General features: G+C 34.1%; 3 protein-coding genes across 7 annotated transcripts; all 3 read right to left on the bottom strand.

The window, feature by feature from the left end:
• Positions 1–388: 388 nt before the first annotated feature.
• Positions 389–3,200, bottom strand: LOC112701508 (actin-related protein 2/3 complex subunit 3). Its single transcript, XM_025752259.3, has 4 exons — positions 2,872–3,200; positions 2,664–2,772; positions 2,294–2,563; positions 389–634 (listed from the first exon to the last, which is right to left on the bottom strand). The coding sequence occupies exons 1-4, from the start codon at positions 2,872–2,874 to the stop codon at positions 492–494; spliced, it is 525 nt and encodes a 174-aa protein (XP_025608044.1). The 5' UTR covers positions 2,875–3,200; the 3' UTR covers positions 389–491.
• Positions 3,201–5,160: 1,960 nt separating this feature from the next.
• On the bottom strand, positions 5,161–8,481 carry LOC112701499 (monogalactosyldiacylglycerol synthase 2, chloroplastic). Its single transcript, XM_025752252.2, has 8 exons — positions 7,825–8,481; positions 7,127–7,299; positions 6,763–6,924; positions 6,508–6,649; positions 6,188–6,412; positions 6,009–6,071; positions 5,846–5,920; positions 5,161–5,748 (listed from the first exon to the last, which is right to left on the bottom strand). The coding sequence occupies exons 1-8, from the start codon at positions 8,080–8,082 to the stop codon at positions 5,491–5,493; spliced, it is 1,356 nt and encodes a 451-aa protein (XP_025608037.1). The 5' UTR covers positions 8,083–8,481; the 3' UTR covers positions 5,161–5,490.
• Positions 8,482–11,587: 3,106 nt separating this feature from the next.
• On the bottom strand, positions 11,588–14,617 carry LOC112701481 (uncharacterized). 5 transcript variants are annotated; one of them, XM_025752236.3, is made up of 5 exons: positions 14,254–14,617; positions 12,962–13,005; positions 12,778–12,821; positions 12,380–12,680; positions 11,588–12,250 (listed from the first exon to the last, which is right to left on the bottom strand). In XM_025752236.3, exons 3-5 carry the CDS (start codon positions 12,781–12,783, stop codon positions 11,952–11,954), a joined length of 606 nt encoding a protein of 201 aa, XP_025608021.1. In that variant the 5' UTR covers positions 12,784–12,821; positions 12,962–13,005; positions 14,254–14,617; the 3' UTR covers positions 11,588–11,951. The 5 variants fall into 5 exon arrangements, with proteins under 5 accessions (XP_025608021.1, XP_025608026.1, XP_072056454.1 ...); XM_025752241.3 differs by having other exon boundaries at positions 12,937–13,005; positions 14,254–14,599; XM_072200353.1 differs by lacking the exon at positions 14,254–14,617 and adding an exon at positions 13,489–13,509.
• Between the last annotated feature and the right edge of the window lie 792 nt (positions 14,618–15,409).

Raw genomic sequence — 15,409 nt, 5'->3', positions numbered from 1 at the left:
ATATATATATATAAATCGTAGTCACTTTCACAGATAGATATAACAAAATGTTACTGTTATAAACCAAAACAGAAAAAAGTGAAACGAGTATAACAAGTAAGCAACCGTATATATTATGTAAAATGAAAAATCCCTGAAATAATTAAAACTTAAGCCAGTTAAGTGTAACTGATACAGTTTTGTATTACTTAATGGACAAAAAGACATCACAAAAGTAAAGCATTACGACAACCACAAGCACAAGCAAAGTTGGGACCATAGCCTGATTATGATTATCAATCAGTGACTTTATAGTGGGGATGCAATTTTGCAAAGTAGATGTGACAAGGAAATGATGCTATAACTAGGTATCACTATGCATATATATTCAAAATCGAAACATACAACATTACCCCAAAAGATTCATTATATATAATTGATCAAAAGTGTTTATAAGTGTTAATTTCAAGGCTGAATCTATGATTCCTGCACTGCCATTGTGTCACAACCATTCAAGGAATAATTGTATTCATAAATTTCCTCTTTGCAAATGCCAACCACCATTTATTTGGTGTGCCATTAGGCCTGTACGCAACGCTCAATAACCTCCCACTTGTTTCTTCCCTTATCTGCTTCAAATAATTCCTGAACAATTCTGCATTCGAAGAAATCACAAAGCTTGGAACATAGGGATATATATAAATATGATCTATAAATAACTTATCTAAAGACAATTAAGTTCAATATAAGCATGGTGCCTGAAATTGCAATTGCACCCATAAATATCTGACTAAAACCGTAATGAATGTAAAACCAGAAGCCATGGCATTTAGTCACAAATCCGTTTGATTAAACTCTCAAGAAAGAGGCATCATCAAAAATATACAAGATATATGAGACAATAAACCATGCATAGTGTTATAAAAGTCAAGAGTTTACAGTTTAAGTCATGGAATTTTATTAGTTAATGGAAGTATTCGCATAACCAATTTTAGAAAGCAAAATCCCCCCACCCACCCCTCCCCCCCTCCCTCTCTTTCTTTCTTTTCCTGGTCGAAAGTTTAACCACTATAGCACGAGAATGGATCCTCTCAGTTTTCTTTTCCTCAATTGTTTTGTAAAGTGTGATCTTTACCATTCAACATCTTCTATCACATGTTTTCTCTTGGACTCACTTAAGGAGTGTAAGGTGAGAGATCACACTTTACAAAATAATTGAGAAAAAAAATGAGAGGATCCATTCCCAGTTTAGCACCACTACAAAATATGGTTTCCAACAGCCAGATTATAGACACAACTCAATTAAAATTTAGAACTATTTAAAACAAGCCTTTCTGACCCAGACGATAACAGCCTTGAGTTAACTACGTCTCATGCAGTATTCTCAAGTTATGAAATGCCTACTCGACTGTAAAGGTCCTAGTGGCTGCAACGGTGAGGCCCAATGCCCTGACACCAACACACATGAACATTGAATCTAACAAACCTGATTAACTTATGATTTAACATATGAACCCAGGAAGGAGACTTATACAGCATTGTACTCATGATGATGCTAGTACAATCCCTGCCGGCTGCCGCCATGCAAAAGCAGGGACAAAGTACATATGCCAAGCTCTGTTATGGGGTTTACAGACTTTTAGGCATATTATCCTTCAAGCCTAACTATTCAACAAAATATTCCATTCTCTACCATTGTGCCTTTACAGGTACCCATGCTGCCACAACTAGTTGATGGTGCAGCTCTTGATCCCTGGCATGACCGAAACCACTGCATACCACCCTGCCCACGGTAGGAGGAGCAACTTCTTCTGTTATTCCCAAATTGTTACTTTCGTACTCATAAGGAAAATATCTTAATACATGGCAGATACTTGTTTGCCCAAGACTTCAGCTATAATAGTGGATCCATTTTCGTTTTTATTATAAACCATCCAGAACTAACTTAGAAATCCAAGCTACCAAGTTGATTGTCACCTTGGCATTCCTGGATTCAAAACGATGAGGCAGTGATACAAGTTGTTTTGTAAACAATGTTACACACTAAAGCATATGCAAACACACATTTCCCCATGTGAGTTGAAAATGAAGTAAGGCAGCACATGTGGAGATTCTATTCTACCAAATCATCAGCAAGCAACTGAATAGAATATATCACAAAAGTAAGGCAGCACACTAATTAATTGACTTCACCCATAATCAACATGTTCCGATATATACGCTTATACATCTAGCCATAGGAGCATAAAGGTAAAGGAAACAGCTCAGCTATCACACATTCACATTAATATAAGGGATGAAACAAGAGATTGACCTGCTTCCTCATGTGATTGAGGAAGTGGAAGAAGGCCCGGAAAAGGAAATCCAGACTCTCCAGGGACCGGAACCTTCTCAAGTCCCAAATTGATGATAGCTTTTGTCCCTTCAGCTAAAGTTCTGCAACCTTCAAGCCTCTTGAGAGCAACATTGATGTAGAATGTCAAATATATGAGAAGCTTATCAGCAGGGCTCTTGATATCAAAGTTCCTGAAGAACACATTCGCTCTGAAGAAGGTTATGGCTTCATCCACTATATCAGTTCTATCTGCACCACACACACAACAACAACAACAACAGCATGAATCTCAGATTCTGAACAATCACAGCAATTTAATAGCACAATCAAAGAAAAGAATTGTGAAAACCTTGATCTGAAACAGGAGCAGGTCCCTTGATGTGGCTCTTGAGAGGAAGTAGAGGGCAACCACAAGCGCTATCGACTTCATCTTCATTCACAAAACTAGAGTGATAAACCTAACAACAACCACAGACTTCATTTCCAATTTGCTAATTAAAATTAAGAATTTGCATAAGCATGAGTGTAATTACAGAAACAAAATTGAATCCCCGTACCATATCTCATGTGACGGTAATAGCAATAATTGCAGCGCCTGATCTAGATTACCCGCTCAGAGTGAATTCATGAACCGAACGTGAAGAGAACGAAAATTGCGAGCAACTAACTTGCGGTAATGGAAATGGATCTCTCTAGTTTTTTATATTTTTTGTTTTCTTTCGTCGAAATAATTTTCAACAGTTAAACACTTGAGGTTTTTTTTTTTTTGTCAAATACATTAGATAACTCTAATTCTAAATAGAGAAAATATTGAGAGGCAATGGCAATGTGTACAAAGAGTTTAGGAATCGATTTAGTAAGATTTAGGGTAAGATTTCAGGTGTTTATTATTTTTTGATATCCGAATGGTTATTATAGATAGTATGAGTGTATTGTGTTTGAGAAATTAGTAGTATTTTACTTTAAATATTTATTTTTTAACTCATATTGGACCAAATAAATAGTCCATTATACACATTATACAAATATTTCATTAGCTCCCTAGCGGGATTCAAATAAATATTATATAACACACTCACACACTTATTATATGTTACAACAACGGCTAAGATATTTTTTCAATCAGTTATAATAGGTGGTATTTGAATTCGAAATTTTTAGGTGTAGAAGAAGAGATTATGCCATTTAAATTATAGTTTATTGGTGTTAATTAAACACGTTTTTTTGTTTCTCACGATATTTTTCGACCCGATATGTCAAAAACTAATACGTCGTAGATCTGAGTTCCAACTAAGGGTCTGTCACTGGCCAATAAATTACTACATGCACAAGGCAGAATTTAAACTTTGTCGACACTTGTTTAAGTAAACGAGTGACCAATCGAACTTGGTTGTTAATTAAACACTTTTTTTTTTTTTGGTCAAGTGGATTGGACAACCCCCAATCCTAGGCATTACACCCATGTATTACACACTCACACAACACACTCACACACACTATATGGGTATTACTAACATGGGTTCTATATTCCTCACTGAGGATTCGAACCCGGGTGCAGCTCCCAGCGAGGCAGATGATGCTGCCACTGATCCAAGGCCTCGGCTGCGTTAATTAAACACTTAAGTTAACATAAGTGAACATGTGGGCCCAGACGTCCTATGTTAAAGTCCAATCCATCAGGCCCACGACAACTTTTGTAGCCAGTAGCCACATCATGATTTTGACTTGCCACCTCCCACCTGCCACCAAATTCAGTTGGATGGTCTTTATACATTAATTGTCATTAACCAGTCTTCTTGTGTAAATTGTGATTAGCCAATTGCTATATTTGTTGCTGTAAATTGTAGTTGAGAATTAATTAATATCAATATTGTGTATCCTCCTTGTCCAAATATCAGAGATACGTCAAATTGATAGTGTCTCGGAGTTCATGTAGCCTTGGGCCGTATAGGTATTAATATATTTTCTTAGTCTTAGTTCTAGGAATATATTATATTAGTATATTATATACACATTCTGTTGTTATCAAAACATTAATATAGTATTCACCACTTGGGGCTCATGAGGTACCCACATATTTGTGCTCAATATTCAAAGGGAAAATTTTTCCTTGACATCATCCTAGAGCCGTTCATTCAAATACTATGCAAAATTTTGAAAATGACCCAAGTTTTCGTGCTTGCAGAAGAAAATATCCATCTTATAGTCAATGCAAATCTAGCAATCTAGTTCTTTAATCACATGAACAACCAGTAGCAACCTGTCAATGTTTTCCTGGTATATCAGTTTGATTTATCATACAATTACAATAAGAATGGTAGTTACATGTGAAGTGTCTCTATCTTATTGAATTCAATTTGGATTTAGAGATTTTTTAAAACACCCTTAACTTTTTTTTTTTATACCTAACAATAGAAGGCACGACCAACTATGAGCACATTTTGGAACAGCATTGCATTTACTTGTATGATAGTAGCATTACCCAAGAATGGCAAGTGGCAGTGATTGTTATTGGAGTAGCGTCACATGTTTTCAGCTAATAACAGTCTGTCTCCAGCTGCAGCCACAGGAAACTAACTAACATAGGCATAGCCCTCATGTGTGAGGTTGGTAATGTGTTTCATGTAAATGAGAATGATGCTTTTTTTTTTTTGTTTCCGTGATGTGGAAGGATCCCATCATATTCAATGCTTCAATATAAGAACACATTACACTGACTTTTCAATGCATAGACATTTTTCTTTCTTCTTTTCTTGTCACATTGCTTCTACCAAGCTTAAAAGCAGCAAGATATTCAAAAACACGAAATTATATGTGATTTCTTAAAAGGATAAATCAAGTAAGCATAGACAAATAATATTTAATTTCTTAGTAAAGTGGCCCGTTACAAAGCAAAATCTTGGTTTATGAAATGCTAAATACAATTCCAAGGAGGAAAAGAAAAGGGGAATTGAACAAAAACCATTAGACTGAAGTGCACAGCACAATGTTAAACCCATTTCTTATAAACAAGAGAGATTTTTCACCAGAATTTGTAGCTCATAATGGTAAATCCAACCCACTAGGATAAAGAATGATGCAATTTGAAAAGCTAACTATACATGTCAATTCTAGTGGGGGACAAGAAAAACCCAAAAAAGTAAAGACTAGTGAGAAGTTGCAGGAGCAATCAAATTTTAGATTAGGCTAGAAAATGAAGCCGTCAATTCGTATGGAAAGTTTGACGGCTCCCTTTGCGCAGCTAGTTCATGGATGTCCCTCACAATGTCAAAGACTGCCTCTGGTTGTGCTAACTTCAATGCATTCTCTGCCATTTTTTTCCGTTCATCTTGTTTTGTGCTGAACCACTCTGCCACGATTTTCGCTGTTTCCTTAGAACTCCTGGTGAAGACACCAGCTCCATTGTCTACCACATAGGGCACATTTCCCTTTTCCTGTATTTATTATCATTGAAACTGTTAATCAATATTGGAATGAAGACAAAGACAGGAAGAGTGTAAGGCAAGGATCAGAACCCTTTTAATCATTCACCTGTCCAGGGATATAATCATTGAGAATTATGGGAAGCCCTCTGATCAATGCTTCTGAAATTGTCCCTGGTCCAGCCTGAGAATATCATGGAACCAATGAGCCTATGCTAAAATATTAACATGTGAAGTTGCAAATATTTAGTCAGCAAATTGGCTTAACTTACTTTTGTTATGATGCAATCACAGGCTCCCATCCATTTTGCCATTTGTTTCTCAAATCCTCTAATCTACACAAACCAAACAACAAAAGTTTGATTAGTATGTCCTATTCTGTTATGCTCATCTCTAGTACTTGCAATTCATACACCATAGATTTAAGGAGTGAAGCCTGTTAAATTGGCACCTTCACTGGAACCTTCCATTCGATAGCTTCAAGGGTGGATGCTAGGTTCTTGTTACGACCGCATATGATTACTATCTGGCCGATTGGCTTCTGATCTTCTTTGTCATAAAGCGATTCTCCCAAGGCCTTTGCAGTTTTCTTGACAGGACCAAATCCTTCACCACCCCCCATCAGCAAAACTGCAGGCAAGACGGGATCCATCTCAAATTCTGCCCTTAGTTCATCCTATAAAATTAAAAGGAGAAAGCCAGGTCCATCACGGAGAACAAGAGCTATATTCATAGTAGAGTTTCAGTATGCATAATGCATTTTATGCATACCTTCACTAGAACTGCGCGTGCGAACGAAGGCCTAATGGGCAAGCCACAAACTTTGATTTGTTCCTCACTAAGGCCTTCTTGTTGTGCTTTCTTAGCCACCTCTTGTGAAGGGCAGTAGCATCTATTCACCCAAGGATGAAACCTACAAACATGTTAAACATAGCACCTAAACATTAATTGATGAATGATGACCTTTTACTTCAGAACAAGGGGAATTAACATAATAAAATGTAAAAAAATATGGAGTTAACTTACCAAGTAGGATGGCAAGTAGTAAGGTCTGTAATGACAGTGGAAAATATAACTTTCTTCTGCAGGCCTTGCCATTTTAGAACCCACAATGGAATGTGCTGCATCAATGGATGCACGCTGATTATAATGGCCGGCTTCACCTCCATCAGCCCTGCTTCCACATCCCTAAAAAATTACATATTGCATTAGAAAAGTGGAAAGATTCTACAGCTACAGAATTTATTAATTGTTACCATTATAGTTATTTTACAAATGATAATAATGATGACATAACATGTTGCAAATGAATCAATAATTTAACACTATAAAATGAAGTTAGTCATTGGACGGCAAAAACTAAGGAGGAAATCTTAGGAGAGGAATGTACCTAGCATAGTAGGCTGCAATGGCAGCTAAATATGCAGAGTGTATCCATCTTGGAGAAGTACTATGAAAAGCAACATTCCAAAGTTGAACATGCTTAACCATGAATTTGTATTGTCCCTCCATATCATTCAATGGCCACCCTGTGTATTCCTTCCAAACATCCTTAATGAATACCTGCAAAATTGAGTAGGCCACCTTATCAGCATAGAGAGATTTAGGTAACAAACTAAAAGAAGAAAAACCAGCAAAAGGCAACAAATACAAAAAACTAATCCTTGTTTCCCAAAGAGAAAAAGATTGAAAACAAAAGCCAGAGGGCAAAATGCTAATAAGAAAAGAAAAGTAAGCCAAGTAGCGACAAATTCTGCGTTACCACAAAGCTAGCTAGCTAGCCAAACATGAAAGACAAAAGCACATGAATGATGAATCACAGAAAAATATCCCACAACCATAAAAATGATATATTCTTGAAAAAAAAAACAAAAAACAAAATTTTTCAAATTTAAGGCCAAAAAAAGAATCTTTTGCGGCAGAATTTGAAAAATTTTGAATGAGCTGCAGAATTTGTTACAGTAAAGATGGGACATACAGAAGCATCAAAATTGAAAAGCATCAGATCCAAATCAAACACCAAAGGCAGGAAGCAATTAGAACAAAATAGTAAAAATAGAAGGTAACAATGGATGAATCATGAATTACCCTGTACTCATCACCGAATTCGATTTGGAAGGCATCACGGATGGCCTCAGCGGAAGCTCTGTGGCCACCACCGGTGTCACTCATGAGGATCAAGACATTTTTGGTCTTTTCAGCTCCAATCTCCATGAGCTCCATTCCAGCATCAGCTCCATCAGCATCCTGTTGGGACGAAGAACTCTCATTGTTGAAACTCTTCTTGCTTCCGAACACCTTCTCAGCCAACGTCTTCTTGGGCGGCGACCCTTCCACAACCTCCATGAGAGGAAGAACAAGACAAACCAAAGAGGAGAAAAAAAAAGTTTCCTTTTTCTTCCTGGAGAAGAAACAAGTTTTGCAGCAGAAGCAGAAGGAAAAACGGTTACCAAACGGTCAACGGGCGTTCCCGCCAGCAGAGGCGGAGGAAAGAGTGGAAGAGAGAAAGGAGTGGAAGAAATGATTGGTTGGTAATGGTGAAATGCAAATTGGTACGTTCCTTTTCGTTCGTTAATAATGGGTCATGAGAAATTGAGATGCTAGAATTATGCTTTGGAATTTTCGACACTGCTGTGACTTCGCTGCCTCATGACCGTTGGATCTCTTCTTCCTCGATGGAATGTTCGGCTACCAAGATTCGAATCTTTCTTTGCGTTGTCATAAAATTGTAACACTGCTTCTGCTGAGTTGTTTACATCATGCTTCTATTTATAATTTACGCTCTATGGACACTCTTCTTTTTTGCTCTCTTGCCCTCTTCAGTCCATGTATTTGCATTTCTCCCCCTTTTCTATCTTAAATAGGATAACTTAAGTTATGATATTAATTAATCGAATAAAGTATATTTTTTATTCACGAATTTTATTAAAAAATTTTAAAATATTTTTAAATTTTAATTTTTTTAATTGTATCAATTTTATTTTTATGTTCACATTTTTTTTATAAAATTGATGTAAATCAAAGACATTAAAAATAAAATTGAAATAAATTAAAATTTAATAGTATTTTTTAAAATTTTTGACAAATTTTAAAATTAAAAAGTATATTTTACTCAAATAAATTTTACTATTTAGAATTTCGCATTAAAATAATAATACATGATAAAAATTTACATGTAATTATTTTTATGTAAAGTTGATAGTTAAAAATATTACAAAAAAATATGTTTAATTAAATTATTATTTAATAGTTCTTAATTATTATTAACTTACTGTATATAATTTTTTACCATAATGCATAAATTCCACGAAACAATTATGTTAAATATATATTAAAATCAACTATAAAAAAATAACTACTAATATAAATATACATTAAAATTTAAAATACACATAAAAATAGTTAAATTACGCAAATATATAATGATTGGTTATGATATGCATATAGTATTTTTTATTTAAAATATATTTTTTATTTAAGGATATTGCTAATAATTATTTAAAGATATTGGTTAAGAAAGTAAATAATAAAGAAAAAAATTAGCATTAATATTTTTAAAATATTTGATAGTAAAATTTTTAAGTGCAAATTTGATTCAGTAAAAATTGGATTGATATGTTTATCAAAGGTTAAAACAAAGAAAAAAGGTATAGATTTTGGCATCTATATAAAGGAAAGTTAAATTTAAGGTGTTTTATTCGGTAGATGGTATTTATAAAAGTTTAAACATATCATCCTAGTAATTCATTCTTAGTTTATTTTCTGTGTCCATCCACCATCCAATTTTTTTTCTCCGTTTTATTCCTATTGCCGACATGTCCTCATAGCATTGAGTATTTGCATGGCAGGCGTGTATACTTTTTGTTGCATACGCAGATATTAATGTTTGGCTTTGGTTGTTGACAATATTTGATTGGACTGTTTTGCCCTCGCCATCTCTTGTAAGCATTGGCTTATGGGGTTTGCTTCCAAGGAAGAAATATAATTTTTAAATTTTACTTTAAGACAAAAATGATTGAATTACATAATAACCCACTTTGGGTTGGGAAACATCTATTTAATTTCTACGATTCGTCACTTAGTGGGTTCCTCACTTTCTTGACTTAGATGTTTACTAATAGAAAAAAGCTAACGAATAGGATTCTGCTAGAGCCAATTTGAGTATAGTATTATAGTTAAGTAGTCGAAAAATATGTTGGTTACATAAAAAAAATAAAATAACTTTTTATTATTTTTATTTTTTAAAATTTTAAAATTAAAAACCAAAAAAACAGTTAACTGAATTGATTTATGCTATAGTTAGTTTCTTAGAGCTTCTCAAACGAATATTATTTGCGACTTTTAAAAATAAAAGGAAAAAAAAGAAGAAAAAATTGCATCAGTCTTTATGTGAAATAAATAGTCGATAATTATTAGATAATAATTTAGTTAAATCATCTAGCGATTTTCGACTATCAACTTTACATGATATCAACTATATGTAAATCTTTGCCTAATAAAAAAAAAGTTTTCTTTTAATTATAGAAAAATACTATTTATCCTTTAAAATTAAGCCTTTAATCAATTATTTTAAGAATTTATTATTATTTAATTAATTTGAATCCTTACTTTTATGTATCAATTGTTCAAAAAATCAAAGAAGTTATTTATTTTTTATTTTTTCTCTCCTCTAAAAGTTGAATAAAGAATAATATTTAAAGAACATCTAATTACATAAAATACTACTTGTTCTTTAAAATTTAGTCTTTAATCAATTTTTTTATAAATTTATTATTTAATTAATTTAAATACCTACTTTCTCTTTCACGTACAAATTATTCAAAAAATTAAAAAAAAAAATTATTTTTTATTTTTTCACTCCTTTAAAAACCGAATAAAAGACAATATTTAGAAAACACCTCCATACACTTATATTTTCTCATCAAAGATATGCAAAGTGGTAATAATGAGTGACTAGTGGAAGTGACATAGATTCTAAGACCCTCATCCCATTAAGAGAGTGTCCAAACTTTGGAGGGTTGAGCTGGCAAGAACAACATGTCTAAACTGTCAGCCTGTAATTGTTATTAAGAGGCAGACAAAATAACCCAATCCCCAAAATCATACGCCACATTCCCAATAATTAGTGACACTCTAAATTCTCCATTATTGTGTCTTGTGGATTTTCTTGTATTGTTGGGTGAGGATATTAAATGCATATCCCTATCCAACAACTGTGGTTCTCTTTTTGTTTTCTTTCACTGATTTACTGTAACATACGATGTGTTTTGTGGAATTCTATGTATTATTCACAGTTCAGTGTATTTCACGTTTTAAAAAATTGAATATAAATTTTTGTTTTGGCATAGCTGTTTCGGGCCAACAAAATATAAATTCCATATTGCTGGTGATAGGAATAAAGACGTGAACGGGCCTTTTTCATTTGGGCTAAAGGTCGAGTTTTGTTTTTGGATATGAAGCGTTCACTGCTTTAAAATTTTTTGTCCTCAAAGTCTAGTTCCAAACAGTGATTTTAGAAAACAACAGAAATTGGGCTATTTGGTTTTCCGATAGGAAAATTAAACCTTGTGCATGCAGTAACTTATTGGCCAACAGACCCTTAAATGCAGCAACCTTGGGTTGGAAAATATCGTGGAAACCAAAAAAAAAAAATATATATATATATATATATATACACACATTAATACCAATCACAGTATATTTATATATAAAAATATATTAATAATTTATTTTTAATATGTATTTTAAATATCATATGACCAACAGTTTTTTGCTTATATTTATTTACCTTGCATTTAAGCCAATACTACCTTTTTTTTTTCTTTCCACTAAAAGGGCCAAAACTGAACACTAATTTCAATTAGTATGGTCATTGAAAATTTGAAATCATGAAACATTTACAGCTACTAGAATCTATATGTCATCCATCACTCAGATAAGTAAAGCTTTTAAGTTGTTACATACTATTATTATGATACCCTATGCATCTATTGATAAGTGATAACTATTTTAAGAGTATAAAATAAGTTACACAATCTCCCTATGCTCAAACCCTACAAGATTAACCAGAGATTCTGTTGACTGATACTAATAGTCTCCAACATATTATCCAAGCTGAGCTCATTGTCTTCCATTTTGTTATCTTCCAAAAAACCTTTCATCATTAGTTGCACATGTTCAACTTCATGTTGTAACATTCATCCCCTTGGAAAATATTACTGTCCTTTGACCTGCAGAAGTAGACCTAAACACACAGGGCATGAGGGGTCCCGTATTTCTTCAATACTAGTTCTCTGCTCCAGACAATCCGCATGATAAATGTGACCGCATACTAAAACGGCCACAACAGAGAGTTCACAGCAAGAAAGTGAACCCCCAAGAAGATTAAATTTCCGCCTCAGTGGCTTCTGACAAATCGCGCATACCGTCTTCACTGCATCGGGGGATACTGCATCCATTGTTATTGAACTTGACCGGATTCTCTCCGGTCTGGAAAATGTCTTCTCTCTGTATTCTGGGGGGAAAAAGGGTAATCAGAAAACGAAGATAAACTTTTCTAGTGAAATGATCCAAATTCTGAAACACTACTATAAAATTGAAAATTTTAACTTGTGTGGCAGGAATATAAGCACTAAAGACTCACCAACAAGCTGTCTCGATTGTGAGTTGGGTTGATAAGCCAATTTAAAAGGAAGTCTATCATCATACGAAGAAACACCCTTGCCACGAGAAGACGATGCATTGGCATGATTGGCAGAGTTGCGTCGTGAATACTGATGACCATAGTAATGTCTTGAACGCTTCAAAAATATTGAACGGCCAAGACCCTGATGATGATGATGCGGCATAGTTGGATGGGTATTCAGTAGCTTCATAGATCCATCTGTCATATCCAGCCCGGGTTGCATAGGGGGTGCACTAGAGTTGCCTGAATGTGAAGGTTTCTGCAAAGACGCATAGAAAGTTGACAAATGATGGAAGTCAATGTTATCGACTAAGTAATATGAAATCAAAAGAAAGCAGTGGATGCTTGTGAATTACTTTCATACTACTTCCAAAGATAAGCAGAAGTGTACATTCTGTATCTGCACAAGTTTATTCATGTATAACCATCTTCATCAACCAATGGTGTAAGGATGAAAAATGAATAAGAACGAAGAGACTAGAAATTATAAAAGCAAAAGTTACACGAGGAAATACATTAATCAAGAGAAAAGAAGCCAACCTCATCTGACAATAGTTCCATGTTAGAAGAGTGGAGAATGGCTTCTGAAAAATTAATAAAATACCAAAACAAGCATTTAGTTACATGGCCAATCACTTACATATATTATCAAGTACAAATAAACAAGCAAAAAACAAAAAGGCCAAAAGATAAATGGGACAATTTCTGCCCATCCTAATTTCTTCTAGACAAAAATTCATAAACATGACATCGTCCGGCATGCAATTCCACCATGCAATTCCACCGTAGATATCCTGCTATCATAAGAAACTGGACATAGATTGACCAACTCCCAAACCACCCAAGCCAGCAAACAAATAGCATGCTACAACAAGTCACAAATTCTGAACAATTTCACTATTATCACAAAATCCAACAAAACCACCCACACAAACTCATATCTATTAATAATCTCAATGCTACTCCATCTGGAAAAAACCACAGAAAAATTGAGGTATAAAATGCAATATGATCATGTCTAAAGATGATCGCAATTTGTTAAGCCAATAATTGCAGAAAGTGAGCACCTTTAATGGCAATGCACATAAGTATGGAGAATGAACATTGTGCAAAAGACAATTGAGATCCAACTTATGAAACTAACATCCCAAACTATCTCTAAAATGTGTAAGTGAAAAAAAAAGAAGAAGAGCAGTAGTGTAATAACAAAACCATTTAAAAAGAGAACGTCATCAAACTATAGGGATAGAAGACGCTAAAACACATGAAAATGAGCTCAAATAATAAAGTAAGGCAAAAAGAGGAAACAATGTAAACTCGTTTATTTTTCCCCAATTTCATATTGATCTTAGCTTAGGAAAGCTATCCACCTAAATAAAACTGTCTATATCCACTAGATTTTCAAAGATGTTGACGAAGTAACAAAGACATCCAACTAGGGAAAGAAAAATGAAAACTTTTCAAGGATCATGAAACCCTCGAGCGAAATTAAAACCACATAGAACAGGGCTGAATAAGGGTAAAGCAAAGTCAAAGTAAATTGCTTTTCTTGACTTTCTCGTCTAGAAATCACAGAAGAATAAACAAGTGCAGTAATAATGCGCATAACACCCGAAATTCAAAAGAATTAAAAAAAAAAAAAAAGAGTTTGCAGAGTCATCACGTTTTCTCGAGTGCCCCCATCAATGGCACCTCTTTCAAAGTTATATATATTCAAAAAAGGAATATTTATTGTTTAATCGTTAACTTAAATTTGATGATCACATTACAGTAATAAGTAAGAAAACCCCATGAAAGCAGAGAACAGAAAAAGCGGAAAAGCAAAAGCGTACCGGTTGAAGAAGGAGAAGGGTTGTGAGGATCGGATTGGGGGTGAGATTGATGAGAAATTCGTTTGCGCTTTCCCATTGTTGGAATATAAAAAGCGAATGGGAAATGGGTTTGATGGTTGAGAAAGAAAGAAGCAAGAGAGGGAGGGTTTAGAGTTTGTTTTGTGAAGCCCCTCTCTGTGGCTCTGCGCTCATGAAGCACATCAAAGAGGTTTTGTGAAATTAAAAGGAAAAAAAATGAACGGTCAATATTCCATTTTCTTTATTTTTTTATTTTTATCTTATTTTTTTTACACTGTGTGTGTATGTGGAGCAGTTTTCCTTGTTTAGAGGTGAAGAGGAATGAACGAAAAGTCGGAAACAGAACAAACCACGTGAAGGGAGAGAGGTGTGACGTCATCATTAGGCTTAAATGGGCCAATTGTGAGGCCCAATAGTTTTGCTAATTTTTTGTAACACTTTTGGGTCAAAGCCCAAACAAAAAGTTGGAAAAAGACTGAAAAAGTGAAAATCAAGCTTACAGTTCAAACTTTTGGGCTTTTAGAGTACTACAAAGCTTTATAGCCCAACTTATTATTTTTATCAGAGAATAATTGTTTTTAGGGTTAAGCCCAATCCTGAATAAACCTAACCCCCCCTCCAAAGAAAAAAATAAAAATGCCTAGCACAATCACTCTTGGTATTGGAGTATTTTAGTGATAAATTTTTGTTAGATAGTTGAGTTTCAATCTCGATCCAAAACGGAGAGTGTGGTTAAAAGATGATAATTAGACAATTAAATTTTTCTTTGTCACTGTCATCAAGTATAAATAATTAACTCAACTTTCATCTAAAAACAAAAGTTACAAAGATCCCTAAACCTAAATATACCATCACAACACAAATTAACTATTATATTTATACAAACAAAAAGACCATCTCAAGCATGTGTGACACCAAGAGTATAATCACCTTGTCATTATCTACTCATGCCAAATTTTATCAACACATTCACTTTCTTTCAATACTTTCAATTCCTCTCCTCATATATATCCGCAGCGGTACCATTTAAATTCCTCATTATTATACCTAAACGCCGATGAATCATCCACATTCGAGAGCTAGTGTTTGGTAGAAAGATAAAAACTGAGAGATAGAGGCTAAGAAACAGAAATTAAAA

This window comes from Arachis hypogaea, chromosome 1, assembly GCF_003086295.3.
Source record: "Arachis hypogaea cultivar Tifrunner chromosome 1, arahy.Tifrunner.gnm2.J5K5, whole genome shotgun sequence".
Taxonomy (NCBI): domain Eukaryota; kingdom Viridiplantae; phylum Streptophyta; class Magnoliopsida; order Fabales; family Fabaceae; genus Arachis; species Arachis hypogaea.
Note: the sequence above shows the minus strand (reverse complement) of the source record. Positions and strands in the feature narration are given on the sequence as shown.

Excerpts from the sequence above, each read along its gene's own strand:
- LOC112701508 (XM_025752259.3), bottom strand. Across the intron at positions 2,564-2,663 it reads TGCTCCTGTTTCAGATCAAG|ATAGAACTGATATAGTGGAT; the intron begins GTTTTCACAATT and ends TGTGTGGTGCAG. Across the intron at positions 635-2,293 it reads TCAATCACATGAGGAAGCAG|AATTGTTCAGGAATTATTTG; the intron begins GTCAATCTCTTG and ends CTTCGAATGCAG.
- LOC112701499 (XM_025752252.2), bottom strand. The coding sequence starts at position 8,082 with ATGGAGGTTGTGGAAGGGTCGCCGCCCAAGAAGACGTTGGCTGAGAAG. Across the intron at positions 7,300-7,824 it reads AATTCGGTGATGAGTACAGG|GTATTCATTAAGGATGTTTG; the intron begins GTAATTCATGAT and ends TCAATTTTGCAG. Across the intron at positions 5,749-5,845 it reads ATGATTATATCCCTGGACAG|GAAAAGGGAAATGTGCCCTA; the intron begins GTGAATGATTAA and ends TAATAAATACAG.
- LOC112701481 (XM_025752231.2), bottom strand. The coding sequence starts at position 14,329 with ATGGGAAAGCGCAAACGAATTTCTCATCAATCTCACCCCCAATCCGAT. Across the intron at positions 13,006-14,253 it reads CCCTTCTCCTTCTTCAACCG|AAGCCATTCTCCACTCTTCT; the intron begins GTACGCTTTTGC and ends TTAATTTTTCAG. Across the intron at positions 12,251-12,379 it reads ACAATCGAGACAGCTTGTTG|AATACAGAGAGAAGACATTT; the intron begins GTGAGTCTTTAG and ends TTTTCCCCCCAG.